The sequence below is a fragment of the Cydia splendana genome, chromosome 2 (assembly GCF_910591565.1).
Source record: "Cydia splendana chromosome 2, ilCydSple1.2, whole genome shotgun sequence".
NCBI classification, from domain to species: domain Eukaryota; kingdom Metazoa; phylum Arthropoda; class Insecta; order Lepidoptera; family Tortricidae; genus Cydia; species Cydia splendana.
Genome location: NC_085961.1, coordinates 1,147,812 through 1,174,143, shown reverse-complemented (window position 1 = coordinate 1,174,143; position 26,332 = coordinate 1,147,812). Strand labels below are relative to the sequence as shown.

Sequence of the window (26,332 nt, the reverse complement as noted above, 5' to 3'; positions counted from 1 at the left end):
GCACACGAAGGGTTCCGTACCATTATCTATAATAAACGGTCACCCATCCAAGTAACTGACCCCGCCCGACGTTGCTTAACGTCGGTCAAAAATCACGTTTGTTGTATGGGAGCCCCACTTAAATCTTTGTTTTATTCTGTTTTTAGTATTTGTTGTTATAGCGGCAACAGAAATACATAATCTGTGAAAATTTCAGCTGAGCTGAAATCACAGATTACGAGATACAGCCTGGTGACATACGGACGGACGGACAGCGGAGTCTTAGTAATAGGGTCCCGTTTCACCCTTTGCGTACGGAACCCTAATTAAATTAAAACTGCTGGACCGATCATGTTTTTGAGTTATTGCAAAAAATCTTAAGACGTAAGTAGGTACAAAGCGCTGCAAAGGTACTCCCTTGTGATACTTACTATAGCCCCCGTTTGGCCTATTTTGACAGAATGGTAACTACGAAGAAACCCTACACTGAGCATGGCCCGGCATGCTCTTGGCCGATTATTTACAACTTGTCTTCTTTCCTTCTTCTCCTCTTTTGTTTTCTTCTAATTTCCTGGCGATAAATCCCAATACCCCATCTAATATTTAACATAAGACTAGCTTTTTATTCCACTTACGCCAGCTGAGCCGCAGGCAGGTCTAGTTCAATATTCGCACAAAAACTACAATTTTACGTTTGCCCTCTCTTCAAGGTGAATATTAAGTATTCAACCACCGGTAACGTTTTGCATAAGTTGCATTACGCATTCACGCACTGGCTCCTCGATACGCGCGTGCACTCTGTCTGTCTGTGTCTGTCTGTCTGTCTGTTACTTCTTCACGCTTAAACCACTGAACTGAACCGATTGAGATGAGAGATAATTTGAGTCCCGGGGACATAAGATAAAGATAGTATTATCCCAGAAATCACCCATTAAGGGGATGAAAAGGGGGTGGAAGTTTGTATGGGGAATCAATAACCGCTGAACCAATTTAGATGATATTTTAGTATGGAGATAGCTTAGGACCGTCATTCGACCAATCCTTATGTATTAGCTAGAGGATCCTTACCAATCCTTATATACGAGGAAAGTCAGCTCCTGGTAGAGGAAAGAAAGATCTCGTAAGATCCTGGGACCTATCAAGAGAGACAACGAGACGTGGAGGATACGGAAGAATACCGAAATAGAGGAGTTGGTGGGCGGACCCAATATCATCGGCGAAACGAAATCCCACAGACTTCGCTGGTTCGGTCACCTATTAAGCATGGGAGAGGATCGGGCTGCGAAGAGGACGTACTTGGGAAGACCGACTGGTGGACGCCCAGTATGTCGAACCAGATACCGCTGGGGAGAACCGATAATTACCCTCATGCATGAAGTTTACATTTGAACGAAATATTTTTTATTCGGATGTTTGTTGCCGTTATATCATGTTACAAATGCATTTCCGTTATTAAATTATCATTTAATTGCTTAAAATATTAAATAAAAAGTACAAAAGTTTACCCGCGAAAAGCTAGTGAACGAAAGTGGCGTGCTCTCGTTTCGGAGGCCAAGACCCTCGTTGGGCTAGCCATTTTAGTTAGTTGGTTGATAGTTTGAGGCCCGGAAAAGGACATACTTAGGATATTCTTTTATCAATCATCATCATTCCACCCAGGCCACGTCGAGGGCAGAAGCTAGTACTTCTTAAGAGCGCTCTTACAAGAAAAGTCGAAATAATGCAAAATTGATGATACTAGTTGACGAAATTCAGGACTTTGCGCTCATTATTAGAAACAATGAGTACTTGTTCCAGTAAAAGCGTCTTCTTATCTTTATAAATATCGTTGTAAATATTAGAAAAAGGACTTATTAAATTAGTAATGATTTTTTTTCTGATGGTCGTTTCCGAAAAACCCCGTGAAGCACTGAATGGCGAGCTCTTATTTGGAAATGTTGAGAATTTTACTCTGCTAAACCTGGCTATTTTGTATTACTAATACCCTGTACTTTAGGCATATCAAACTATATTTTTCCTACATACCTTTGAGAAAGAGAAAATCAAAGTAAAACGAACTCGATTTTCTCTCCGAAACAAGTGTCAATTCCTACGAAAATCTACTTAATATCGAAGTCATTTTCATACTCAAGCAATCTGCAACGTTTGCTTATACTGTTGGTATACATTAGTGTTTATGAAATTCTACTATAATTTTTTGGCAATTTTTTGATAACCACTCTATATTACCGATGACGCGCGCTGCGCCAGCTCAGTGCCGCGGCAGAGCTTGTAGAGGCAGGACGTGTGTCGGTCGGCTCCGCACATTTTCAACGGCGACGACGAGGTTTTTATCATTGTGTGCGGTGGGCGCCGTGTAAAACGCTATACTGTGTGCGTGTAAACCGCAACGAGAGACTTTGATCCTAGCACTGTTTTTATAGTATTATAATTTATAATGGTACAGTTTAATAAACTACCGGACAGGATTAAAAATATTTGAAACGACCTGACATTCTATATGTATTTATTTGACTCAAGATAGTACTCAGGGTCTGATGATGGAGCCGGAAGGTGGTCACCGGTACCAATCAACCATGCAACTAAACCACTTCGTGTTTGGGCTCGTTTGATTCGGCTCAACAAGATCTTTGACTTAAGATAGTACTCAGGGTCTGATGATGGAGCCGGAAGGTGGTCACCAGTACCAATCAACAATGCAACTAAACCACTTCGTGTTTGGGCTCGTTTGATTCGTCTCAACAAGATCTTTGGCACAAGATAATACTCAGGGTCTGATGATGGAGCCGGAAGGTGGTCACCGGTACCAATCAACCATGCAACTAAACCACTTCGTGTTTAGGCTCGTTTGATTCGTCTCAACAAGATCTTTGACACAAGATAGTACTCAGGGTCTGATGATGGAGCCGGCAGGTGGTCACCGGTACCAATCAACCATGCCACTAAACCACTTCGTGTTTAGGCTCGTTTTATTCGTTTCTATAAGATCTTTGACACAAGATAGTACTCAGGGTCTGATGTTGGAGCCGGAAGGTGGTCACCGGTACTAATCAACCATGCAACTAAACCACTTCGTGTTTAGGCTCGTTTGATTCGTCTCAACAAGACCTTGGTCACAAGATAGTACTCAGGGTCTGATGATGGAGCTGGACTGTGGCCACGGGTACCAGTCTACCATGTAACTGAACCACTTCGTGTTTGGGCTCGTTTGATTTGTCGCAACAAGATCTTTGACACAAGGTAGTACTGAGGGTATGATGATGGATCCGGAAGGTGGTCACCGGTACCAATCAACCATGCAACTACACCACTTCGTGTTTGGCTTCGTTCGATTCGTCGCAACAAGATCTTTGACACAAGTTAGTACTCAGGGTCTGATGATGGAGCTGGACTGTGGCCACGGGTACCAGTCTACCATGTAACTGAACCACTTCGTGTTTGGGCTCGTTTGATTCGTCGCAATAAGATGTTTGACACAAGATACTACTCAGGGTCTGATGATGGAGCTGATGATGATAGACAGGTACCCGTCGCCACCTTCGCGCTCCATCATCAGACCCTGAGTACTACCTTGTGTCAAAGATCTTGTTGAGATGAATAAAACGTGCCTAAACACGAAGTGGTTTAGTTGCATGGTTGATTGGTACCGGTGACCACCTTCCGGCTCCAACATCAGACCCTGAGTACTATCTTGTGTCAAAGATCTTATAGAAACGAATAAAACGAGCCTAAACACGAAGTGGTTTAGTGGCATGGTTGATCGGTACCGGTGACCACCTGCCGGCTCCATCATCAGACCCTGAGTACTATCTTGTGTCAAAGATCTTGTTGAGACGAATCAAACGAGCCTAAACACGAAGTGGTTTAGTTGCATGGTTGATTGGTACCGGTGACCACCTTCCGGCTCCATCATCAGACCCTGAGTATTATCTTGTGCCAAAGATCTTGTTGAGACGAATCAAACGAGCCCAAACACGAAGTTGTTTAGTTACATGATAGACTGGTACCCGTGGCCACCTTCCAGCTCCATCATCAGACCCTGTGTATCTTCAGTGTCAAAGATCTTGTTGAGACGAATCAAACGAGCCTAATCATGTTACTACATGGTTGATTGGTATCCGTGACCACCTTAATCATCATCAGATCCTCAGTACCAGTTCGTTTTTAAACCCTCGTTGATACAAACTTTACAACCTATAGGTACCAAATGCAATGACGAAACATGTAAATAAGCGAGTAGGTACCTATAATTTCTTTCGAGTAATATACCTTCATAAGTACGAGTATGGGGCTATTCATAAATTACGTCGTTTCAAATGGGAGGAGTGGGGGGGGGGTCTGGACATCGGATGATGGTAACATGACGTAGGAGGAAACAGATTCATCCGAAGCTTGATTTTTGGATGATTTGAGGGGGGGGGGGGGGTCAAAAATCGTCAAAAATAGATGACGTAATTTATGAACAGCCCCTATGTACATTTGCACTGCATTTAGTATTTTCGTACTTACCAAATAACAGTTTTAGAACTTAAAAGTTAAGTACAGTTAGTGTTGTTATGTTATGGTTGATTTCAATATGCTTCGCGAAGGATCAAGAATGTTTAATCCATCATTGTAGTGCGAGTGTGGTAGAAGGGATCGGCATACTGAGCTCGCACGGCCTGCCGCAGCGCGTAAAATACCTAAACTCGCTCAACGCCGAAATGTAATAGCGCTCTTAAATAAGTATTAGAAAAATAAATTCGTATGGTCGCGTGGTGTTGGGCAGTCAGGTGTTTCCGATGATTTTGTTATTTATATTTATTTATTTATATGAGCCTAGAGTGTCCCACTGCTGGGCAAAGGCCTCCCTCCCCCCTTTCCACGTATCCCGGTTTTGACCCGTCTCCCACCAGTTCCTGTCAAAGGAGTCGAGGTCATCTCGCCAACGCCTTCGAGGTTTGCCGCGACCCCGGGTTTGATGTGGGACCCAATTGGTTGCTGTTTTAGCCCACAAGTCATCCGGCATACGGCAAACGTGTCCCGCCCAGTCCCACTTCAGCTTGGCGGCTGTTTCATTTTGTTATTTAATTTAAATTATTATGTACATAATTATGTATATTATTATTACCCAATTACGATGCTTCATTGTTTCCAGTCGCTTTGCAGGAAATTAAGAGTAAGTAGATGCTAAATGCGCCAAAATTATATTACCTATATAATGATAATAATTATATACAACTTAACAATGCATAATTTGCCCTAGTTGTTAAGAGCAGTAAGAAAGAAATATAAAGATGGTCAAGCAAATCTTATCAGTAGAAAACGGCGCGAAATTCAAATTTTCTATGAGACGATATCCCTTCGCACCTACATTTGTCAAATTTGCCGCCTTTTTCTACCGATCGGGAGCTGAACCTTAACTAGTACTTAATATACTCTTTGCCCTTAACCCCCCCCCCCCCCTGTTTTTGGGCTACTACGAGCATATTTCATTCTCTTTGACTACGAGTGCCTCAACATTTGCTCAACATCAACTCAATAGTATTAGAAAAAACTTATGTTTCATGTGCTAGCATGTGTTAAACTAATTAGCTGGCCTTATTTTCTTAATTAATATTATGAATTCAACTCAAAATTATAATAACAATATTTAAAAAAAAATCTTGCGTTTTTTACAAAATAAATATTATTTTGGAACGCATCCGATTTACATCTGGCGACGACATGGCAACATTCAACGTAAAATTTCAATTTCAAACGGTTTTCGATTGTGTAGTGTTTTAGGTCGTTTGTCAATTTGTGAAACATTTATTAAAGTGTATTTTTTATTACAATAATGTCCGTATTTGATGAAATAATGTGTAAACTTAATGAAATATCGAACAGTTATGTTCGCTCCCTAAACGAAGACATAAAGGTACAGCGATATTGTGTTTAAAAATACGTTGTGAAAATGGTGGCTTGCAGTGTACTTATCAAACCGTTTTTGAAGCGATGTGAAATTGAAAGTGGTGTTGTATTGTGTTCTTGTAACACATTTAGATCTTTTGATCCAGGATAATACTTTATATTAACTATAAAACGCATATCAAGTATAGAAATATCACATCAAAACTTCAATTTCAAATTTTCTTGTTGCGACGCTTTTCCGTCTAAAATCTCAATAAAGTGTTCAATTACCGAGTGGAATACAGTGTTAGTGATTACAATGACGTGGTTTGCAGGTCGCTTTCGACGCTATAGATAAGTTTGCTGAGGAATATCAGAACGGACGCGGGAAACGGGACCAGAATCAGAAAAAGGCCCTGGTGAATACGCTTATGAGCATAAATGAAGACGAAGGTACGCCATTTTACTAGAATATGTCCAATTTACAATTTAAATGCTTAAAAAATGTTTGTTTTGGTCTAAAATGCTTACTGGTTTGACCGACAACAGCCTACAAACCTGTATTTGAAGACTTCAAAAAACACTTGCAACTACCGTGAGTATAAGTGTAGCAATCAGCCTGAAGCAATTATTGAATAATTTTTTGTTAAAGTAGGAGGGCATTCGATTGGACTGTAGGAAAGGTGGGCCTGGCACTTAGAAAATTTTAGCCAAAATCATAGAAACGGTCCCCTTTTGGTGCAGGGCAACCGGGCATTCATGTTTTGATACTATACTTAGCTCACTACTTGGTGAGTGCCTATGAACTGTCTTCAAGTTAAGCCTCTGCTTATAAAGAATCATTTATAGTTAGACCAAGATAAGTGCAACAATTTGGATAGCACATGGAGTGCAAGTGTTATTTGGGCATTTTCACTTAACTGTGCACCTTTAATGGCCGGTTAGCAATCGTTACAAAACTGACGGTCAATGTCAAATCCCATACATTTTGTCAGGAATGTAATGGTTAGACGTTACTGAAACACGACTTAAGTCACGCTTTAAAGTACAAGTTAAATGAAAATGCCCATTTATGTCATAATTTCATAGAAGTTTGATGTTTAAAATAACACTTCCACTGTGTGTGCCAGTGCCACCAAATTCGTTGCAGACTTATCTTGGTCTTGCTCAACATATTTATTATAAAGTATGTTATACCAACTAAACTTAGTTTCCAAGTGGTCTGTAGGCGCTCATGAGACATGGCAAAAGACCAGGTCAACACTAGGAAGATTTTATTTATTTATTTATTAGAGATATATCACAATTACATAATATTTTGATCCAAAAGCATTGTTAAACCAGGATGGTTTGTCTTGATACTCCATTCTGCAGTACTTAAATAATTAAATATACAATAGGCACTTAAAACTGATGATTATTCAGACCAAAATTTAAGATCTGTGAGACTTCGTTGAATAATAGTGTTTGAATATGAATGGACTAAGGAAATAAGTTTCATAATTACTTTTTTTATTCCTTTTATTTAATATTGCCTAATGGCATAGTCAGCAGCAGAAGTTGCTAAGTGGGCGTGGGGTTCAAAATTACCTTGACACGCTTATTCAATTACGTCGTGTCAAGATCATTTTGAACACCTCACCCTCTTAGCAACTTTTGCTGCTGACTGTATTTATAAGTATTTCCAGCATTCAGACATCTGAGGAAATTCTAACTGTATCATCGCCCACACTGTTAACTGACAGTTCGTAAACCTAAAAAAGACATACAGTCCACCAATAGACAGTAAAGATTATATCTGTTTGTACCAAATATAACAATATTAATTCCAGATGAAAACTCCCCCAAAGAAGTCAGGAAGTCCAGGGATGGCTCGGAGAAGCGGCTCTCGAACAAGCGGAGCAAGGAGCAGGTGGACGGCATGTTGAGCCCTGAACAAGAGAAGAGACCCAAGAGAAACGCCTCCGTTAAGGCTCAGAACAATATTACCAAACAGGTAAACATCACAAACTACTACTGTTATACTAACTATTGGAAACTAGCTTTTTCCTGTGACTTGGTCAGTGTGGATTGATGATGATAAATAATCTTAAAGGCCGGCAACGCACTTACAACCTTTCTGGTCTTGCGGGTGTCCATGGGCGGCGGTAATCGCTTACCATCAGGTAATCCGTCTGCTGGTTTGCCTCCTGTATCATAAAAAAAAAGTTAATGGACGTTTCTGCTGAGAATTCACTAAGGCTTGTTTTAAACTGTAACCATGCACTTTTGTAGCCATTTTGGGCAGCCAAAGTGTAAAAAATGGAAAAGATATGAATTGATACAGGGCTGAGAGAGTGTTCCAAAGATGTGAGTCCGAATCTTTCTGGAGGAAGTCGCACTTACCTAATCATAATAATTTTATCAATATAAAAAGATCGTCCCAGTGCGAGTCGGACTCGCGCACGAAGGGTTCCGTACCATTACGCAAGAAACGGCAAAATAAAATAAATCACGTTTTTGTATGGGAGCTCCACTTAAATTTTTATTTTGTTTTTAGTATTTGTTGTTGTTGTTGTAGACGGTCGGACGGACAGCGGAGTCTTAGTAATAAGGTCGAATTTTACCCTTGGGGTATGGAACCCTAAAAAATAACTCTATTTGTTTCTTGTGCAGAGACAAGCCCTGGAGTCTTTAAATCAGAACATTTTACTTCTCAGTGATGATGAAGACGTGGTAAATTTAAAATTTGTTTCAAAGTCCATAGAATGTAATGTAAATCAGTAGTAATAGCTAGTTATTTTTCTCTTACCATTTCTTGCTTAGGTTTAGTTCTATCTAAAATTAAATTATGGAAAGCATTACCATAATATAAGGGTGGTATTCCACCTGTCCAATGTCATTGGGTCTCACTCTCTCATTAAGCAAAATGTGAGGGAATGGCACCCTAACTGAATACTTATGGCATATGGAATGGAATAGGTCATATTTATATGTAAAATATTCTTGTTTTATTAGGTATTCAGCAGTTCTTTCTCCTAGATAGGTGGTTGATATTATTAGGACAATTTATCCCATAATATTTCACATATATTTCTAGTTGCATTGTAGTTAAAACATTTTGTGTAAGGCTGGTATTCCACCTGTTAAATTTCTTGGTCCAATGTGTATTTAGGGCTATTCATAAATTACGTCATTTCAAATTAGGGGGGTCTGGACATCGGATGACGGTAGCATAAAGTAGGAGGAAATGGGGTCATTTGAAGCATGATTTTTGGATGATTATAGGGGGGGGGTCAAAAATCGATGACGTAATTTATGGACAGCCCCTTTGCGTCTCACATTTTGCTTAATGAGGGAGTGAGACGCAATGACATTGGACCAAGATATCGGACATATGAAATACACCCTAATTTAATTTACTATTTGAGGGCCACTTGCACCATTCACTAACCCGAGGTTAACCAGTTAAACCTGGAGTTACCATGGTTACCAGTACAATTTGACATTGGGTTAATTGTTTAACCGGCTAACCCCGGGTTAGTGGGATAGTGCAAGTGGCGCTAAGGCAACTTACACACTGGTTATATGATCTGTCCCAACGTTTCCCACTTACATCACTTCACCTTATAAAACAAAGTCCCCCACGGCGTCGGTCCGTTTGTGTGTGTGTATGTTCGCGGTAAACTCAAAAACTACTGAACGGATTTTCATTGGGTTTTCACTTATCAATAGAGTGATTCTTGAGGAAGGTTTAGGAGTATAATTTGTTAAAGTTTTGTGTAACCCGTGCGAAGCCGGGTCGGGTCGCTAGTACTCGTTAAAAAGTACTGCTTGCATAAAATGTAAAAAATGTTAATAATCTGCAGGTGAACGTGAGTCTGACACAGAAGCTGCGGCGAGACGACACGGACAAGACACGGCGACGTAAGGATGACGACAAGGAGAACACGCTGCCGGTTGTACAGGGTAATCTTACTATGAAAGCATAAATACATGTAAAGCTATGTCCAAACTGCCATTTTGTTCCATAAGGGTCTTCCCAGATATATCGACGCGCAATCGGCAAAAGCCGATACTACTCAAGAGCTTTTCCCACCATCTCCATGTGCCGGATGATGGAGCTCATGGGTAGCGTTTTTAAGTCCTTTAAAACGCTAATTTATTTACTGTTGTAGAGTAGAGTTCATAAATATATATACATTTTTTACCTTATTGCAATGGATTAAGGTGAAGAAATGTATACATACTTATGAACTGGACTGTAGCTAGGGCACGTGAATATGCCTTATTTATCAACCTTATATGGACATCAGGGTGAATTAAAACAAAAAAACGTTAAAAAGAATGTCACCCGGACATTCTTTTTAACGATTTGTTACAGATTTATTTTTAAGTGGCAATAATTAATCCTCCTGTGTCTAGTACGATTTTGATGAGCGAATTTAAATACTAACAATGACTACAAAATTACAGTGAAACAAGAGAAGATATCCCTCCCTCCGGAGCCCATGGAAACAGAAGCGGTGTTAGACATACCGCTGGTGCCTGTGAAACAAGAACCCAGTAAGGATGAAGCCTCCATGCCACCACCAGCCGCTCCTGTTCCAAGTAAGATCAAGATTATTTTATATAACTGCATAATTAAGTATTGCTTGCAAACCCGATAAGTCGAGATATTTTTTATTCAAGTCCTCCTCCTCCCTCCTTGCTGAGGGTCGTGGCCTCCACGAATTATTTTGTGGACTAACTCCTTCCACTTGTTGCGATCTTCAGCAGTGTGCAGTGCATCGTGGATTTTAGATTTACAAATACAAATGCGTTTATTTCATTACTTTTTACATAAGTTCTTAGGTATAGTATAAGGGTTAGGTAGGTAATTAGTCCATCTTAGGTATAAGGAGTAAGTAGGTAAGTATTAATCTAAACATTGTGTAACAAATTGTGTAAGTAATGAAAAAGGTGCGGGTACAGCTTGCTGAATTTAAACCCGCCCTCAATAATAATAATTTAGTGCCTTCGCGGATCTGATCTGTCCATCGCATTGGGCTTCTTCCACGTGGTCGCCTTCCTTGGACTTTCCCCGTTACCAGAAGCATTTCCAGTTTGTCATTTTTCTTTCTGGCTATGTGTCCAAAGAATTCAAAAATTCTGCGAAGACAGATGGTTGACAGCGTGACAGTAACTCCCACTTCTTGTAGGATGGACACATTTGTGCCGTGGGCTGTCCATGGCACTCGAAGCATTCGCCTCCAGCACCACATCTCAAATGCATCAATGCGAGCTCTGCTCTAATTTTATTCAAATAAGTGAAGTGAAAGTGAAGGAAGCGAAAGAGGTATGTCAGGATCGTAGTAAGTGGAAATCCGTGGTCTCTGCCTACCCCTCCGGGAAATAGGCGTGATTGTATGTGTGTATGTATGTATGTGTTTTGTACACATATTTTTATTGTATTGTATAGATTGTATTTGAACTTTTAGAGCCCCGCAAGCTACCACCAAAGGAGAAATCTACGGATAGTGAGGACGAGCCGTCCGGCAAGCGCAGCACAAGAACAAGGAAGAATACGGAGACCATGCCGCCACCACCTGGTAAAACTTTGCTTGTAAAATTATTACCTTTTTTTTCACAACATATGATTACAGTACAAATTACATTAATGTCAATTTATAAGAATCTATATTGTCTTAATAATACTATTATTAAAGAGAATTTGAAATAGAGAGTTGATGGTAAATTATGTAGGTAAAGTACATTTAATGCCATCTTTCGACAAGATTAAAACTGTTAGACCGCCATTTGACTTTGATCCTTATTCTTTCACTGATATTAATATTAACGCCATCTACTCAACTGTAGGCCAAAGGTATGGTGCAATATTATTGAGCGATGGCGCCATAACCTTCAGCCTACTCTCGAGTAGATGGCGTTAATATTAATATGTATTTAACAAGTTAATACATATCAGTGAAAGAATAATGGTCTAAGTCAAATGGCGTTCTAACAGTTTTAATCTTCTGTCGAAAGATGGCAGTAAATTAACAGTGGCTGCATAATTTACTTTGACAATCCGCCTCTATACACTCTATTCCCTTTGCTATTATCTTAGTATGTATTTAATGTGTGTTTGTGTTTTAGCTCCAGCACCTGTGGAGCGAGCAGCGCGAGCGTCTCGCCGCGGCACGGCCGCTAGGCAGGCCGAAGCGGACACGCAGCAACTACCGCCTCCAGAACCCAGGCCCAAACGCACCCGAGCTAAAAAGGTACTACTGAACTCTTTAGGGTTCCGTACCCAAAGGGTAAAAACGGGACCCTATTACGAAGACTCCACTGTCCGTCCGTCCGTCTGTCACCAGGCTGTATCTCATGAACAGTGATAGCTAGACAGTTGACATTTTCACAGATGATATATTTCTGTTGCCGCTATAACAACAAATACTAAAAAGTACGGAACCCTCGGTGGGTGAGTCAGACTCGTACTAGTCCGGTTTTTATTTATATCACAAATACTAAAATTTGATTACCCAGTTAATTACCTCCTTCATCAATTCAATTGTTAAGAAGTTGGTGTTGTCAAATAAAGTCGCAAATCCCTTATCTCCTTTCACATATACTTAAGAGCTTTGCGACTTTAAGGTACAACTTGTAACCCGGCGACGACTACAGACGACGCGTCGCCGCGACACGAGTGCTTCAGTTGTCGTCTACGGTCGCGACACGTCTACAAGTTCTAATTTGTACCTTTAATCGACCACATAATTCAGTGAAACCATTTCATACAGAATGAAACTTTACAATGTTTCACTCCTTCCATAAAATATAAAGTACATATGTTCATGGTTTTTACAGAAAGTATCAGAGTCCTCAACTACAGACATAGAAAATACACAACCGCCCGTAGAAAACAGCATTGGTAAGTTATTTCTTACCCCTTTCTATTGCACACAAATCACACAATATACCTTTTAAAATAAATTTACTTTCTAACGCATCATATATTAATTTCATTACACAACATTGATTTCCGTATGTTTTATTTTATTTTTATAAATAAATATAAAATATTAATTAATATTTTTCCAGGTACACCAGACAAACCTCGACCAAAGAGAACTAGACGAGGGAAGAAAGCAGCGTAAGTATCAGGAACAAATTTAAATCAGGCAAAGATTAAAATGTCCCCAGTTTTTCACACATTTAGAAACATAGTTTGTAACGACCCATACAATATGTATGTCATAACTCATAAAATTGTCAAAAAGTAACACAATAAAAACTTTTTTTTTTCAGCGAGGAAGAACCACCTAAACCAAAAGATCCATCCCCAGAACCAGAAATAATCACCCCCAAAGAAGAAAGAATATCCATCCCCGAGACCCAATCGCCCGCCATACCTCAAAAGACCGTCAAAAAGACCAAAAACGACTCAACGCAATCTGTTATCTCAGATGACTCGATCCAATCGAAAAAGGGCGGTAAGAAGAAGGGGCCAAAGTCCAAAGTTGACAAGCAAGCGATGGAGGAGACTCAGGTTATAAGCAATGTGAATACAACGGTGACTATTAGTATGGATAAGACGGTCGTGCTGACTAATGGGGTGTATGACCATACTGACGGAAAGACTACGGTAAGTGGTTATTAATGTTATACTTTTAAAGTGATTGCGACTGAATGTACAGTCGAGTTGAGTGAGCTGAGTCAAGACTGCACTAAATCGCGCCTAAAGGGGGCCACTGATTAGGGGCTATTCATAAATTACGTCATTTCAAATTAGGGGGGGGGGGGGGGGGGGGTCTGGACATCGGATGATGGTAGCATGACGTAGGAGGAAATGGGGCCATTCGAAGCATGATTTTTGGATGATTTTAGAGAGGTGGGGGGTCTAAAATCGTCAAAAAACGATGACGTAATTTATGGACAGCCCCTTACCAGTTCGTCGGACGATATCAGCCTGTCAGTTAAACGCAAAATTTGAAAGCTCCGAACAACTGACAAGCTGATATAGTCCGGCGAAATTGGTATGTGGGCCCCTTTAACCCGTTAAGTTTTTCATGAAAAAGATTATGAATAAAAGTTGCAGAAACTGATGTTAAATTATCTATTAAGCAAAAATCTTATTAATCGGTAAAAAAATATTTTCAAGTAATTATATTTTCAAGCATTCATTGAGGAAATCGGCGTAGAATTAGGAGTTGTGGAAATATTTCTTACTCGCGTATTATACTAAAAATTAATATTACTGACACATTTATAATTTTAGTGTGGATAATCACTCTAAGAACAAAGGAAAATATGATAGGTTGTAAAGATAAATAACATATGTTTCGTTTTTTACAGATTGCAATGAATGAAACAGTCGTGTTAGACAAAATCAACCGAGACACCATGGTTTTGGACAAACCACAAGCTAAGATTATGGACTCCACAGTTGTTATAGAGAAAGGTAACATTTTACTTCAACTTAAATTGATATTCTATTATTAGTTCTAAAGATTTTAGTGATTGTATTTTTCTTTATCTTTTACTTGTAAACTTAGTACTAAATAAATATATTTTGCTTATAAAAATATATAAAATATAGGCATTGTTTTCAGACGGCGCGACGCCCAACATGACGGACGACCTGTCCCTGCTCACGGACGACAACAGCGAGGAGTACTGCACGCCCACCAAGGACCACAAACAACCGGAACCCACGTAAGTCTCACCGCTTGCACCAGTTGCATCCGGAAGGACCTAATCAAATCACTCAAGCAGTCTAATTAAAAACATAACATATAATCACGCCTATTTCCCGGAGGGGTAGGCAGAGACCACGGATTTCCACTTGCTACGATCCTAACATACCTATTTCGCTTCCTTCACTTTCATAACATTCCTCATACACGCTCGCCGGTTTAGGGTGCTCTTGACCTGGCCTTTCTTCAGGATTTCCCCGATCTGATCAAAGAAAGTCCGCCGAGGTCTACCCCTTCCAACTCCCACTTCAACTTCTACCTTATACACTCTCTTTGTCAGCCTTCTTTCACTTTCTAATTAGAAAGAAAAAAAAACATTTATTTAACATAGTAATTTGTAAAAACATTAAGACAATACATAATGCCACGGCAGGACGTGACGCTGATTTTCAGTGGGTACCCGACTTAAAACTACTCTATCTTTAGGTGTTAAATAAAAGTAAACAAATCCTACACTCAAATGGCTCCTTAAGCCAGTAGAGGGTAGATGAAAACATTACATGATCAAATAATGTAGGTTAAAGTCAGGTCGTTCAGTGACATCTCCAGGTGGTTTTGTATTTGTTTGTGGTTTGGCTAATAAATGTTATAACTACCCGAAAATGTACAAATTATTTGTTTACTGTTATTTAAGTACCTAAAGATACAGATTCTAGAGTTCGATTGCGCGAAATTCTGTTTGAAAAACGCGTGCCATGTATCTATTCAATGGCTACTATCTGATTTGCCTTTGATTTGATTAATTTTTTGCTGGCGAAATCCTAAAAAGTATATTTAATTTGTACGTGTGATTTGTTTGCAGTTCTGCTGTAAAAGCCAAAGTACAACAATTTGAAGAGATGGCCGCCAGGACCACTAGGACAAAAACGAGAGCTATGGCCAAAAAGGTAATATAAATTTTAGTTCTGTTTTGAAAAATCTTAAATATATGTTGCTCGTTAGTTTTGATTGGAATTAATTTTTTTAAATAAATTTGACAGGCCGCCGAAACAGAAAACAGTACGCCGCCCGACAAAATAATATCCAAGCAGGTTCTGTCTGCGGACACGCTCACCAAGATGAACAACATGATATTCAACGGCAAGACCACTCAGGTGAGCCCTAAGATAAGTACATGGTGTAAAAACCAAAGGAATTCAGAATCCAAGAACCCCTTAAAGTCAAAGAACCCTAGGCGTTAAGAGTTAAATTATATAAAATATTGTTGGCGTGTGCGTGACATTTTCAGATGAAACAAATTAACTTTGTATTTTCAGTGTAATGTTACATTTGTTTTATGTTTTAAATATGTAAAACCTACCTTTTCTTTATTTTCCAGATATCAAGTTCAGCCACAAAGCCGACCGCGAAACTGCCCCCTGTAAAGACGTTGCCGGCTTCAGCATCTAAAGTGACCGCTATCAATAAAGCCCGCGAGGAGCTGCTCAGCAAAGATGACGCGAGGAAGAAGAAGGAAGCCATGCTGGAGGCTAAGAAGGAGATGCAGAAACGGTGAGAACAGACAAAAGTCACAGAAGTTGCGGAAAGTTTCCAAAAACTTGGAAAAGTTCTAGGAAAATTTCACAGAAAACAAGGGCAACTTGCATTATACAAATATTTTTTTTGATTTCCATACAAAAATTACATATTTTTTCAAGTTTCCGTAATCATGTAGAAATTTCGCACTTTTTGGAAAATTTCCGTCGGCATACCAGTAATCAGAGCAATAATAATAATGCCTGGAATATCTGCATTTGCTGTTCATCATTATCATATTGAGTGTTGGATGTCCACTACTGGACACACGCTTCAGCCAAGGATCTCCACTGCAGCTGGCCGTGCGCTGTCAGATTTAAAAACTTTTTTTTATTATTTTTTTTTAGAAAACGCGAAGAGAAAATGGCGGCCGCCGCAGCGGCGCGGGAAGCGGCCGAGAAGGAACGCAGGGCCGCGCTACAGGCGCAGGCGAGGGACAGGTACTTTATTTGTGGCTATCCATCACAGAAGGGTCCTTGTGCTTCAAGTACAATAAGGTAAATTCCAACAGAAATTCTGATAAAAAGATCCTTATTGCACATGAAGCATAAGGACCCTTCTCTAAATAATGGAAAGCCACATTTTTATTTCTTACTAGATTTTAGACCTAGACACCATCCTCAACAACTGGCCGGAAGAGTCGCTAGATCGGGAGTCGTGGAGAGGCCTTTGCCCAGCTGTGGGACACTAAAACAGGCTAGGGAAAAATCTAGATTTTGATTGACTTCCTTGGTAAAGACTATCTTATGTCCTTCCCCAGGACACAAAAGTCTAATCAATTTTTTTATTGATTTGAAAATAGTTATTTACGATACAAGTGCGGGAAAGAGGCAATTCGAAACGAGCGGCGATAAATTAAAACACGACCTAAGGGAGTGTTTTAAATCGACACGAGTTGCGAATTACCTATTCGCACGTGTATCGTACAACGTTTTACAGTACATATGGCCCTTTAAACTTTTGACATACGCACGAAAAGTGCTGTTTTACGCACTAGTGCGGGAAAATAGGACCATATGTACTGTAAATGAATATTTTCAAATGTGTGAATGTTTGTCATCAGGATGGAGAAACAAGCCCATGCTGATCAAGGGAAACTAGAAAAAATGAAGGAGGTAGAAAGGGTAAGTAAAATGTATGCTAAACATGATGATATTGATGATGACTTGAAAATATAAACTGAAATAAATGTCATATACTAAGAAAAAGTAACCAAAGCATCCAGTGCCCAAGGCTGGAATCGAACCAGCGTCTTCTGCTATCGCGGTAAGGTGCCTTGAAAATATATGATTTTTGTACCTACATAAGTTAATTGAAGTCATATACCTAACTTGTTTGCATTTATAATATGACTGTCTTTTAATTGTCCCATGAAAAGTCACCAATTTCATTGATTTTCGATTTTTTTTTTAATTAAAATTAGCAAGTCGGTGTTGTTTCCTTACTAAACACAGTATGCCTATCATATTAACGACCTAATGCACGTATTTTTATTGACATGATCCTATTTAAGTGTATAAACGTATGTTTTAGAAAAAGCAAGAGCTAGCGCGTAAAGTGGCGGAGACGGAGGAGCGGCGCCGCGCCGAGGAGCAGGCGAGGCTCGCGCGACTCGCCGAGGAACAGAGGAAGGCTGACGCGGCCAGGAAGAAGCAGCAAGAGGAAAGCGAGGCGTAAGTACCATCCCATACACTGTAACTGTACATCGGTGGACCTTATGCCTATTGTAATAAGGTCCACCCATGTACAGAGTGTTGCTGTTTGTACCATACTACATACGACACACTCAACTGGATCAAAATTATTTTCGTTGACTTGTTTCTGACCACTCTGTCACGCTTCTATTTTTATCTTTTATTAAATAAATAATAGTACATTAAGATACACGTGCGAAAAATAGGAAACTCTCAACGAGTGTCGATAAACTAAAACACGACCGAAGGGAGTGTTTTAAATCGTCACGAATTCCGAATTACCTATTCGCGTATGTATCGTACAACGTTTTACAGTACATATTTCCCTTTAAGTTTTCGACATAGTTACGTAATGTGCTAATTATCGCACTAGTGTGGTAAAGTAGCACCACAAGTACTGTAAAATAACTCACAGGGCAAGTTAAATAAAAGCTTGTAATATTCCTTGCCGGCGTCTATATTTCCGTGTTCTTATAACCCGGCAACCTTCTGGGCGAGCTCGCTCCATCGTAGGCCACGTCTACGCCTCGGCTAGTCTGTGGCCATGAGTAAGCCCATTCATAATTAAAAAAAAATTGAAATATTTTCCAGTATGAAGAAAGAGGCTGCGATGATGGCTAAAGACATCGAGAAGAGACAGAAAGAGTATCTCGAGAAACAGAAGATGAAGCAAAGAATGGAAGCTGACAAAAGTAAGTTAAACATATCAGGGGGGGCGATTTTTGGGTTCCGTACCCAAAGGGTGAAAACGGGACCCTATTACTAAGACTCCACTGTACGTCTGTATGTCACCAGGCTGTCTCATAAACCGTGATAGCTAGACAGTTGAAATTTTCACAGATGATATATTTCTGTTGCCGCTATAACGACAAATACTAAAAAGTACGGAACCCTCGGAGGGCGAGTCCGACTCGCACTTGTCCGGTTTTCCCTTTTTTGAATTTAGAGCGCTAAATTTTGTCACTCCTAAATCTGTGGAAAACGGTGAATTGATATTTTTGATATACGAGCAATAGAAAATTGGGAATCTAACGTTATTTGAGTAGAATTTAAATGCCTAATGGTGGAGATACATTGAAGGGTGCCACACGAAATCGAGCGCTCGAAATTCAAATGTCGGCCCCCAGTTATTATTCCACTAAATTATATTTAAGTTATTGGACGCTTGTAATGGTCTAAATTTATTGCATAATATTACAAATGCAGCTACCTTGACTCTTTTCTGTTTTTTCCTATGGTTAACTGGTAAAGAATGCCTATAGTGGCATTAAGTCCGCCTGCTTTACTATTTTTATGTGCAAAAAACTTCGAAATAAATAAATACAAAAACTTTGCGTCATTCTGCCGCAAAGGGTAATTTAATCGAAGAAGATTTAGTTACAAATCGCACTTATCGATTACTGTAGGACTTTTGATTGAGATTGTTACAAGATTTTGTCAAGAGTACTTTCAAGCGGTGGTGGCCGAGTGGATACCGGTGGTTCGACTTTCAATCCGGAGGTCGCGGGTTTAAAGCCTGGCTCGTACCAATGAGTTTTTCGGAACTTATGTACTTACGAAATATCATTTGATATTTACCACTAGCTTTTCGGTCAAGGAAAATATCGTGAGGAATGCATACATCTGCGAAAAAATTCAAAGGTGTATGTGAAGTCCCCAATCCGCGTGGGGACTATAGCCCAAGCCCTCGCATGAGAGGAGGCCTGTGCCTAGCAGTGGGACGTAGATAGGCTGAATGATATATACTTTCATAACAAAAAAAATAATGTATTTTGGTTTTTCTCATTTAGACTGGACTAATGTGTTGACTTTTTGTTTTCAGTGCATACGCCATTGAAGAATGGCACGAAAGCGCCTCCGATGGAGCCCGTGTACATGCAGGACGGCTTCCAGCACCTCAACTCGGACGATGATGATGATGACGCGCCCCCTAAGTTCCCCACCCCCGCCTGGTGCAAGGTATTATTGTACTAGTAACACAAATTTTATATTAAAGGAAAAATGGAAAAAATATCGTTTCCGGCAGGACTTGAACCCGCGACTTATTGTATTAGTATTCAAAAGTAAATAGTGGACGAATTTAGTTCTCACCCCGAGGATTTAATAGAATCAATTTTGAGATCTTCATTTTTATTAAATAAAAAAGAGACTATGAACTTCCAACAGTTTCATGTGCATACATAGGCAGGCGATTTCGTCGCGTCTTTACCAGTACATGCGGCCACACCAATTTTGGTGTCTAGCAGTAGTAGTTGCGCACCGCTACGGAATGGACGCCTGCTCGCGCTTGCGTTACCTTACGGCCATATCTGTCGTAATAGACGCGTTTTGTTACAGCATTGAATCTTCTGTGCCTAGTACCATTAACAGTGGGGAGATACTCCTGACTTCGTGCAAACTCGGATCCGTTCGGCTCAGCATTGCTCCGAGCAATTATTAGGGTTGGCACAACTTGACGTCCCGTTGCGTTAACAATAAGATAATTACCTGAATTTTGACAACCCTAAATAGTCGAAAGGGATAGTGCGATAAGTTACAAAGGGATAACACGATTCGACCCTGAATCGCTATCAAACTTCGGTTTCGTAGGAAGTGTCCTTTCTGTACGGTAGTACTATTACTTATTCTGTGGGCGCGTTTAGTTCATGCTTGTTGCAAATGTTTGTGTTCCAGTCGCGGCACCGGCAGCTGGCGCTGCAGCACCTGCTTCCCAACGGCCTCGTGGACGCGCTGTTCTCGGTGCGCGTGCACCACGTGGACCTGCGCGCTATATTCCCGGCCGTGGAGCGCGCCGCGCTCAAGCGCACCTCGTCCGCCGTGTGGCGCACCCCGCCAACCTTACACCTGTCCAGGGTCCAGGAGTCTCCGGTGAGTATAATCGCCCCATTCCCAAATTCTACACGTCGGAGTCCATTTTCAAAATTTTTCGACTTTGGACATGATTCGAAATTACCGGAATACGATTTGAGCATCATCATATCGTACGACCTTAATGACATCCTCGCCATCCGCGAGACGATAACCTGCCCTAATTGTGATTAAAAATTATATTTTAGATTGGTTTACGTTCTAAAGACTGAAATGTTCTTTATTAATTTCTGTCAAAAAATTATTTTTGAAAACATTTTTACTGTCAAGTCTACTTAATGCCCCCAACATCATATATTACTTATACAAGAGTAGCCTAAAGTCAACTTACTTGCTTTGCTGAACAAAGGGTAGTATTGCACATGTCCGATTACTTGGTCCAATGTGCATTGTGTCTAATTCTCTCAGTAACACTGACTTAATATTAGAAATAGACACACAGAGCGGAACAAAAACGTCAACAAAACGTGGGTCAGAATGACACAAGCGCCAAATTTGCATTGATGATAAAAACGCTTACGTAAATTTTGAGTCAAGATAAATGTTTTGTTCGGAAAAGAACTTACTGTCGTAAGCATTAAGTGTCAAATTTATAAACATTAGTACCAACACTGTTAAAACTTTAAGTCCGATGGCACTAAACGTAACGTCACCATTGTATTTACGTCAAACGAGAATAATGAACGAATGGAGGCCCTTTGGTTCATTTTAATAGGTATTACTGTACAGAAAAACCAAAGTAATAAAAGAAACAAATTTAATTTGATCGGAAGTTCAAATAAAATTAATTCATTGTAACAACCCGTGTAAGTTATCATAAAACAAATTTATTTTTAATAAGTAGTATACGTGTTTAAATACTATTTTCCTTGAAATAAATTCAACTTATTAAATAACTGTGTATTTTAGATCTACATAATACTCTTCGCACTTTCGTTCTTTGCATATAGTGCACGGGGACATTTAGGTCGCTACTGGTACTGATTGGTTATGGTCTTTATCAAAAAAATCCTGTGGTTGTCACTGTGTTCAGACAGTTTTAGCATTTACAGTTAGTCGATGTAAGCCCTTATTGGTCGTGTATATGGGGCTATTCATAAATTACGTCATCTATTTTTGACCCCCCCCCCCCCCCCCCCCCCGCCCTAAAATCATCCAAAAATCATGCTTCGAATGACCCTGTTTCCTCCTACGTCATGCTAGCATCATCCGATGTCCAGACCCCCCCCCCCCTAATTTGAAATGACGTAATTTATGAATAGCCCCTATGTCGGAAACAGGGAAATGGGCCGAACACACAATTGCCGTTTTGCCTTGTTTAAAACTGCATCACCCCTATCTCTTGCTATAATAGCAGTCCTCTGCACGTCGCATAGGTTTTCTTGGAAATCTCGAATTTAAACATAATATTATATCTCTTTCCCATCACGGAACAATGGTGTTCCGGACCTTTGGGAGGCGTGCGCGGAGCCGAAGCCAACACGTAGAGGCCCTTTTGACACTTTAATGAAATGTAAGGGGTACACCGAGTGGAGGCTGCCCTTGCCCGTGTCATGGGACGCACGCAGAGGCAGCACCCGCCAGGGTGTAAGGACTATTGAGAGTTGATGGAATCTAAAATGAACTAGGTTATTGGGTGAAAGCGATGGACTAAGAACTGAGCTATGGGGTAAAAAACCGGACGCCTGCCTAATAAAACGGTATGCAATTTTATTTCCGGCAGACGGTGACTCGCCCTCACAAGATGGGCCCCCACAAAAAGCGACATCTAGGATGGCTCAAGGGCAACACCGGTGTGAGCGGCTCAGGGGTGTCGAGAGGTGTGCGCCGCTTTCTACCCAGTGGCTGTTAACAGCCACTGTGCCAACTCGCGTCTTATGCATATTTCACTTCCTCCCCTGGAGCTTATAGCTCTAACGACTCCACTCTGGCCGGCCGGCTAAGGCAAGCCAGAGGCAGAGAATCCTGTCCCATATTATATCTTATTCTTATATTATTATTATTATTTTATTTTTTTGTAAATGTAATATGGGTCCTGGAACCTGAAATAAATGATTTTTAGTTTTATTTTTATTTATTTATCTTACGAATTCCATATATAAATAAAAAAGTATTGACCTCACATCGACTCATTAGATTTTTGTTCCTTCACGTCCCTTCTTTGGTACTAACAAAATAATTTATTCAAAACCATGAAATTACCACCAGATTACATAAAATATGTAATGCTATCCAAAGAACTAACCGAAAGAAAGACATTCCATGCTTTTTCCTTGTTTTATCATTGTTATTTTTGCATATTTTTACGACCATTTTACGACATTGTTGACAACTTCACATTTGAGCGGTCCATACAAGACTAAACGAAAAAGTAACGCGTGATCTGTTTTAACGTTACTTTTGCGGGGCCATTTTTGGCGGCTGATTGGGTATCCAGTTCTTATTCTATATCAATGCTCAGTAAGGGTGGTGTCCAATGTATATTGCGTCTCACATTTTGCTTAATGAGAGAGTGCGATGGAATACCACCCTTAGTAATGGGTGTAAACATTTATTCATTTATAAAATTGCCACAACTTTTTTTTTATTAAGTACAAGATCAGCTACTTCGCGAACTATATCGTATCGCTAAAGCAGATAATCCAAAAATAAATCTGCACTTCAATTTTTTTTTTATAGATAACCGAAAAACGAGTGTAAGTATGTTTATATAGATAACACCAATAGTTGGTTATTTTCGTCGGCCCAGTACCGGCCTCGGTGGCGCAGTAGGCAGCGCGTAAGTCTCATAATCTTAAGGTCGTGAGTTCGATCCTCACCCGGGGCATAGTTTTTGTATTTCTTTCTGTGGCAAAGGGCTTTTGATTTATACATTTGTTGATCTATTTACGAACCTGTCGAAATAAATCGTGTCTATACCTAAAATTCCTGGCATGGGTGTAATTTTTTAATGATTTATTAAAATTTTGTATAATTACTAGCGAACCGCCCAGGCTTCGCATGGGTTAACAAATTATACACCTAAACCTTCCTCAAGAATCACTCTATTGATAGGTGAAAACCGCATGAAAATCCGTTCAGTAGTTTTTGAGTTTATCGCGAACAAACATACAAACACACAAACAGAGAGACGCGGCGGGGGACTTTGTTTTATAAGGTGTAGTAATTAGTTCAATTTGATGTAAACTTAATAATAAAGGTGAAAGGACAAGGGCTTGCAAGGGTTTATTTGTTTTTTTATCTATGCATTAAAACTTAGCATTCAAGAGCATAAACCCTATGTAGGAAACATTTTCTCCCAAAAATGTATAGGGTCAAGGAGGCAACAGTGGCTTGAAAAAATAGCCGGGTACAGTGGCTCACTCAACCTAAATCCAACACGAGATAAGCTATTAGCTTCCCTACTAATACAGCAGAAACATTCAGTAATCGAACAAATTCAATTGGACGAGCAATGGTTATTCTATCACGTAAGGGTGCTAGGTGGTAGTGTATAGCGGTATTTGGGCGACTGAGCCACTGTCTGCATTGAGCCACTGTTCCCTCCTTGACCCTACAGCGTTTATTTAATCTGAACTTTCAATTTATTTTTCAGGTATAACATCGAGTTGAGACCAGTCGCGGGCGATCATTGTAAATAGTATTATGTAATTTGTATGTTATCGCTAATTATATATAGATATATAATGCCGACCATTTACTAAAGACCTGTTCACGCCCAAAATTACTCTAATTTTCTAATATATAATGAGCTGCTGTTGCCATCATGTATGTTCTCAGTATAGTAACATTCTAATTTTATTCACCAGAAATTATAATAAATAAGGCAATCATACACAAATAGAGTCCTTCTAGAGTTAGACCAAGATAAGTCTGCAACGATTTTGATAGCACACGCAGTGCAAGTGTTATATGTACGTCATAATATAATGACGTTTAAAATGACACACTGCGTGTGTTATCAAAATCGTTGCAGACTTATCTTGGTCTAACTCTAAACCCTACAGTAATCATGGAAATAATTTACGCTTCTTCCAAGTGTAACTTTATCTCTAAGGGTGGTATTCCAATTGTCCAAGATATTTGTCCAATGTGTATTTGCGTCACGCATTTTGCTTAAAAAATGTAAGACGCAATAGGGGATATTACTGCAATTTTCTGCCGCCAGAGTGCAGCACTACCGACACAGTAAATTCATAGACTAACTTATGCATACTGTGCCTTAAACTGTTTTTTGACAAGTTTTCACAGACCATAAAATATGACATTGATGCATCAAGGCGGTTTGTTAACAAGGGCCTACCGGTAAACGCGAAAATCAAAATTTAGTTATCTGCCTCTTTATCGCTCGAATATGCAAGAGTGATAGAGAGATTAGATAACGAAATTTCAATTTTCTTGTTTCGCGGTAAGCCATGTGACGTGTGATGTGTCAATGTGGTTTGTTTACTGTATGTGCCACAAAGGTGCCACCTACGTAGAGCTTTGCCTAATATTCCCTATTGGACAAAGGTATTGGACAGGTGAAATACCACCCTAACTCCCTTATTCACAAAACTTTACGGCCCTGATTTAGTTAAATTATGTTTTATCCCTTTCTTACACATACATAAGTCAAAATGATAGATAAAGACAAACGATTATTAGCTAATTGAGGTTTGTAGTGCGTTTATGAATACGGGGTAAGACTGTAAATTAGTATCCAAAATTACACCATGAAAAAAAAATAACAATTCATAAATAGCGTAAGACCATTGCACGGTGATTTAATACTCCTTCGCACAGTCCGAGTTTTAATTTATGACCCATTTTGTACCTTGTCACGGTGACAATATGGGTCATAAATTAACCTGTTGAACGCCAAACGGCGCATCCATTTGCCGTGCCACTGACGCCACGGGGGTAAAATTTAGTTTTGTGAATAAATAATGCAAACCTAAATAATGCCTGGGGTGTTTTTCAGCAGATTTTCATCAAAAAACGATCGACGTCAAATGCAGTCTTTGGCGTCGTCACGATTTTGCGTTGACGTCAACTGCCGTCTGTGGCGTTCAAAAGGTTAATACTTTCGACCGTACCACCATAGGACTGTTTTTTCTTGTTATTTACCTACAACATACTGTGTATTGCCAATAAAAGGTTTAAATTTGATAATGTATAGCAGAATTGCGGCAGGGTTGGTTATATAAAGACTGTCAGTAGAATTTTAGAAAATTACAATTCTCGGGTGCAAAATTGTATTGTCAAATGTATTTATAAAATTGACATCAGTGACATCAAACTTTGAAAACGGTCAAGATTCTTTTATTGTTATAGTTAAAATGTAATCATGTTTCTTAGGCGAATGGATATTGTTTAGGTGTTTCGTGTTAGCGTATTATTAGATTTTTGTTAAAACATTATGTTTTAAAACTGACGACATAAGAATTAGCGCTAAGTTACGACGTGGCTACTGCATTCAATTTTAGTAGGCAATTTAAAGGCACCTTTGATTTTGAACCTTAACTTAACGATATAAGGCTGTTTATTGCATGTTTAGGTTGACATAATTTGTGTGCAATTTTTATGAATCTGCTCTTTCTAAATTAAACTTTATGTGCTCTATGGTTAGGTTCATTTTCATAGAATCGTTAAAATATTAACTTTTTACATTACGACCAACGCTGATATATTGTGGCTATGTGCGCG

The 26,332-nt window shown here is 39.6% G+C and overlaps 1 protein-coding gene and 1 non-coding gene across 3 annotated transcripts; both read left to right on the top strand.

Moving 5' to 3' along the window:
• The first annotated feature begins 5,691 nt into the window (after positions 1–5,691).
• LOC134801621 (inner centromere protein) lies at positions 5,692–24,526 on the top strand. 2 transcript variants are annotated; one of them, XM_063774242.1, is made up of 23 exons: positions 5,692–5,878; positions 6,186–6,303; positions 7,683–7,846; positions 8,506–8,565; positions 9,699–9,798; positions 10,306–10,440; positions 11,310–11,420; positions 11,968–12,092; positions 12,679–12,742; positions 12,913–12,964; positions 13,120–13,456; positions 14,167–14,272; positions 14,424–14,526; positions 15,370–15,454; positions 15,548–15,661; positions 15,886–16,058; positions 16,430–16,522; positions 17,146–17,206; positions 17,616–17,755; positions 18,368–18,468; positions 19,599–19,735; positions 20,450–20,644; positions 24,240–24,526. In XM_063774242.1, exons 1-23 carry the CDS (start codon positions 5,798–5,800, stop codon positions 24,243–24,245), a joined length of 2,661 nt encoding a protein of 886 aa, XP_063630312.1. In that variant the 5' UTR covers positions 5,692–5,797; the 3' UTR covers positions 24,246–24,526. The 2 variants fall into 2 exon arrangements, with proteins under 2 accessions (XP_063630312.1, XP_063630319.1); XM_063774249.1 differs by lacking the exon at positions 8,506–8,565 and having other exon boundaries at positions 24,240–24,525.
• Trnam-cau (transfer RNA methionine (anticodon CAU)) lies at positions 23,399–23,471 on the top strand. The gene has a single exon. It is a non-coding gene; the product is annotated as a tRNA-Met (tRNA).
• Positions 24,527–26,332: the final 1,806 nt, after the last annotated feature.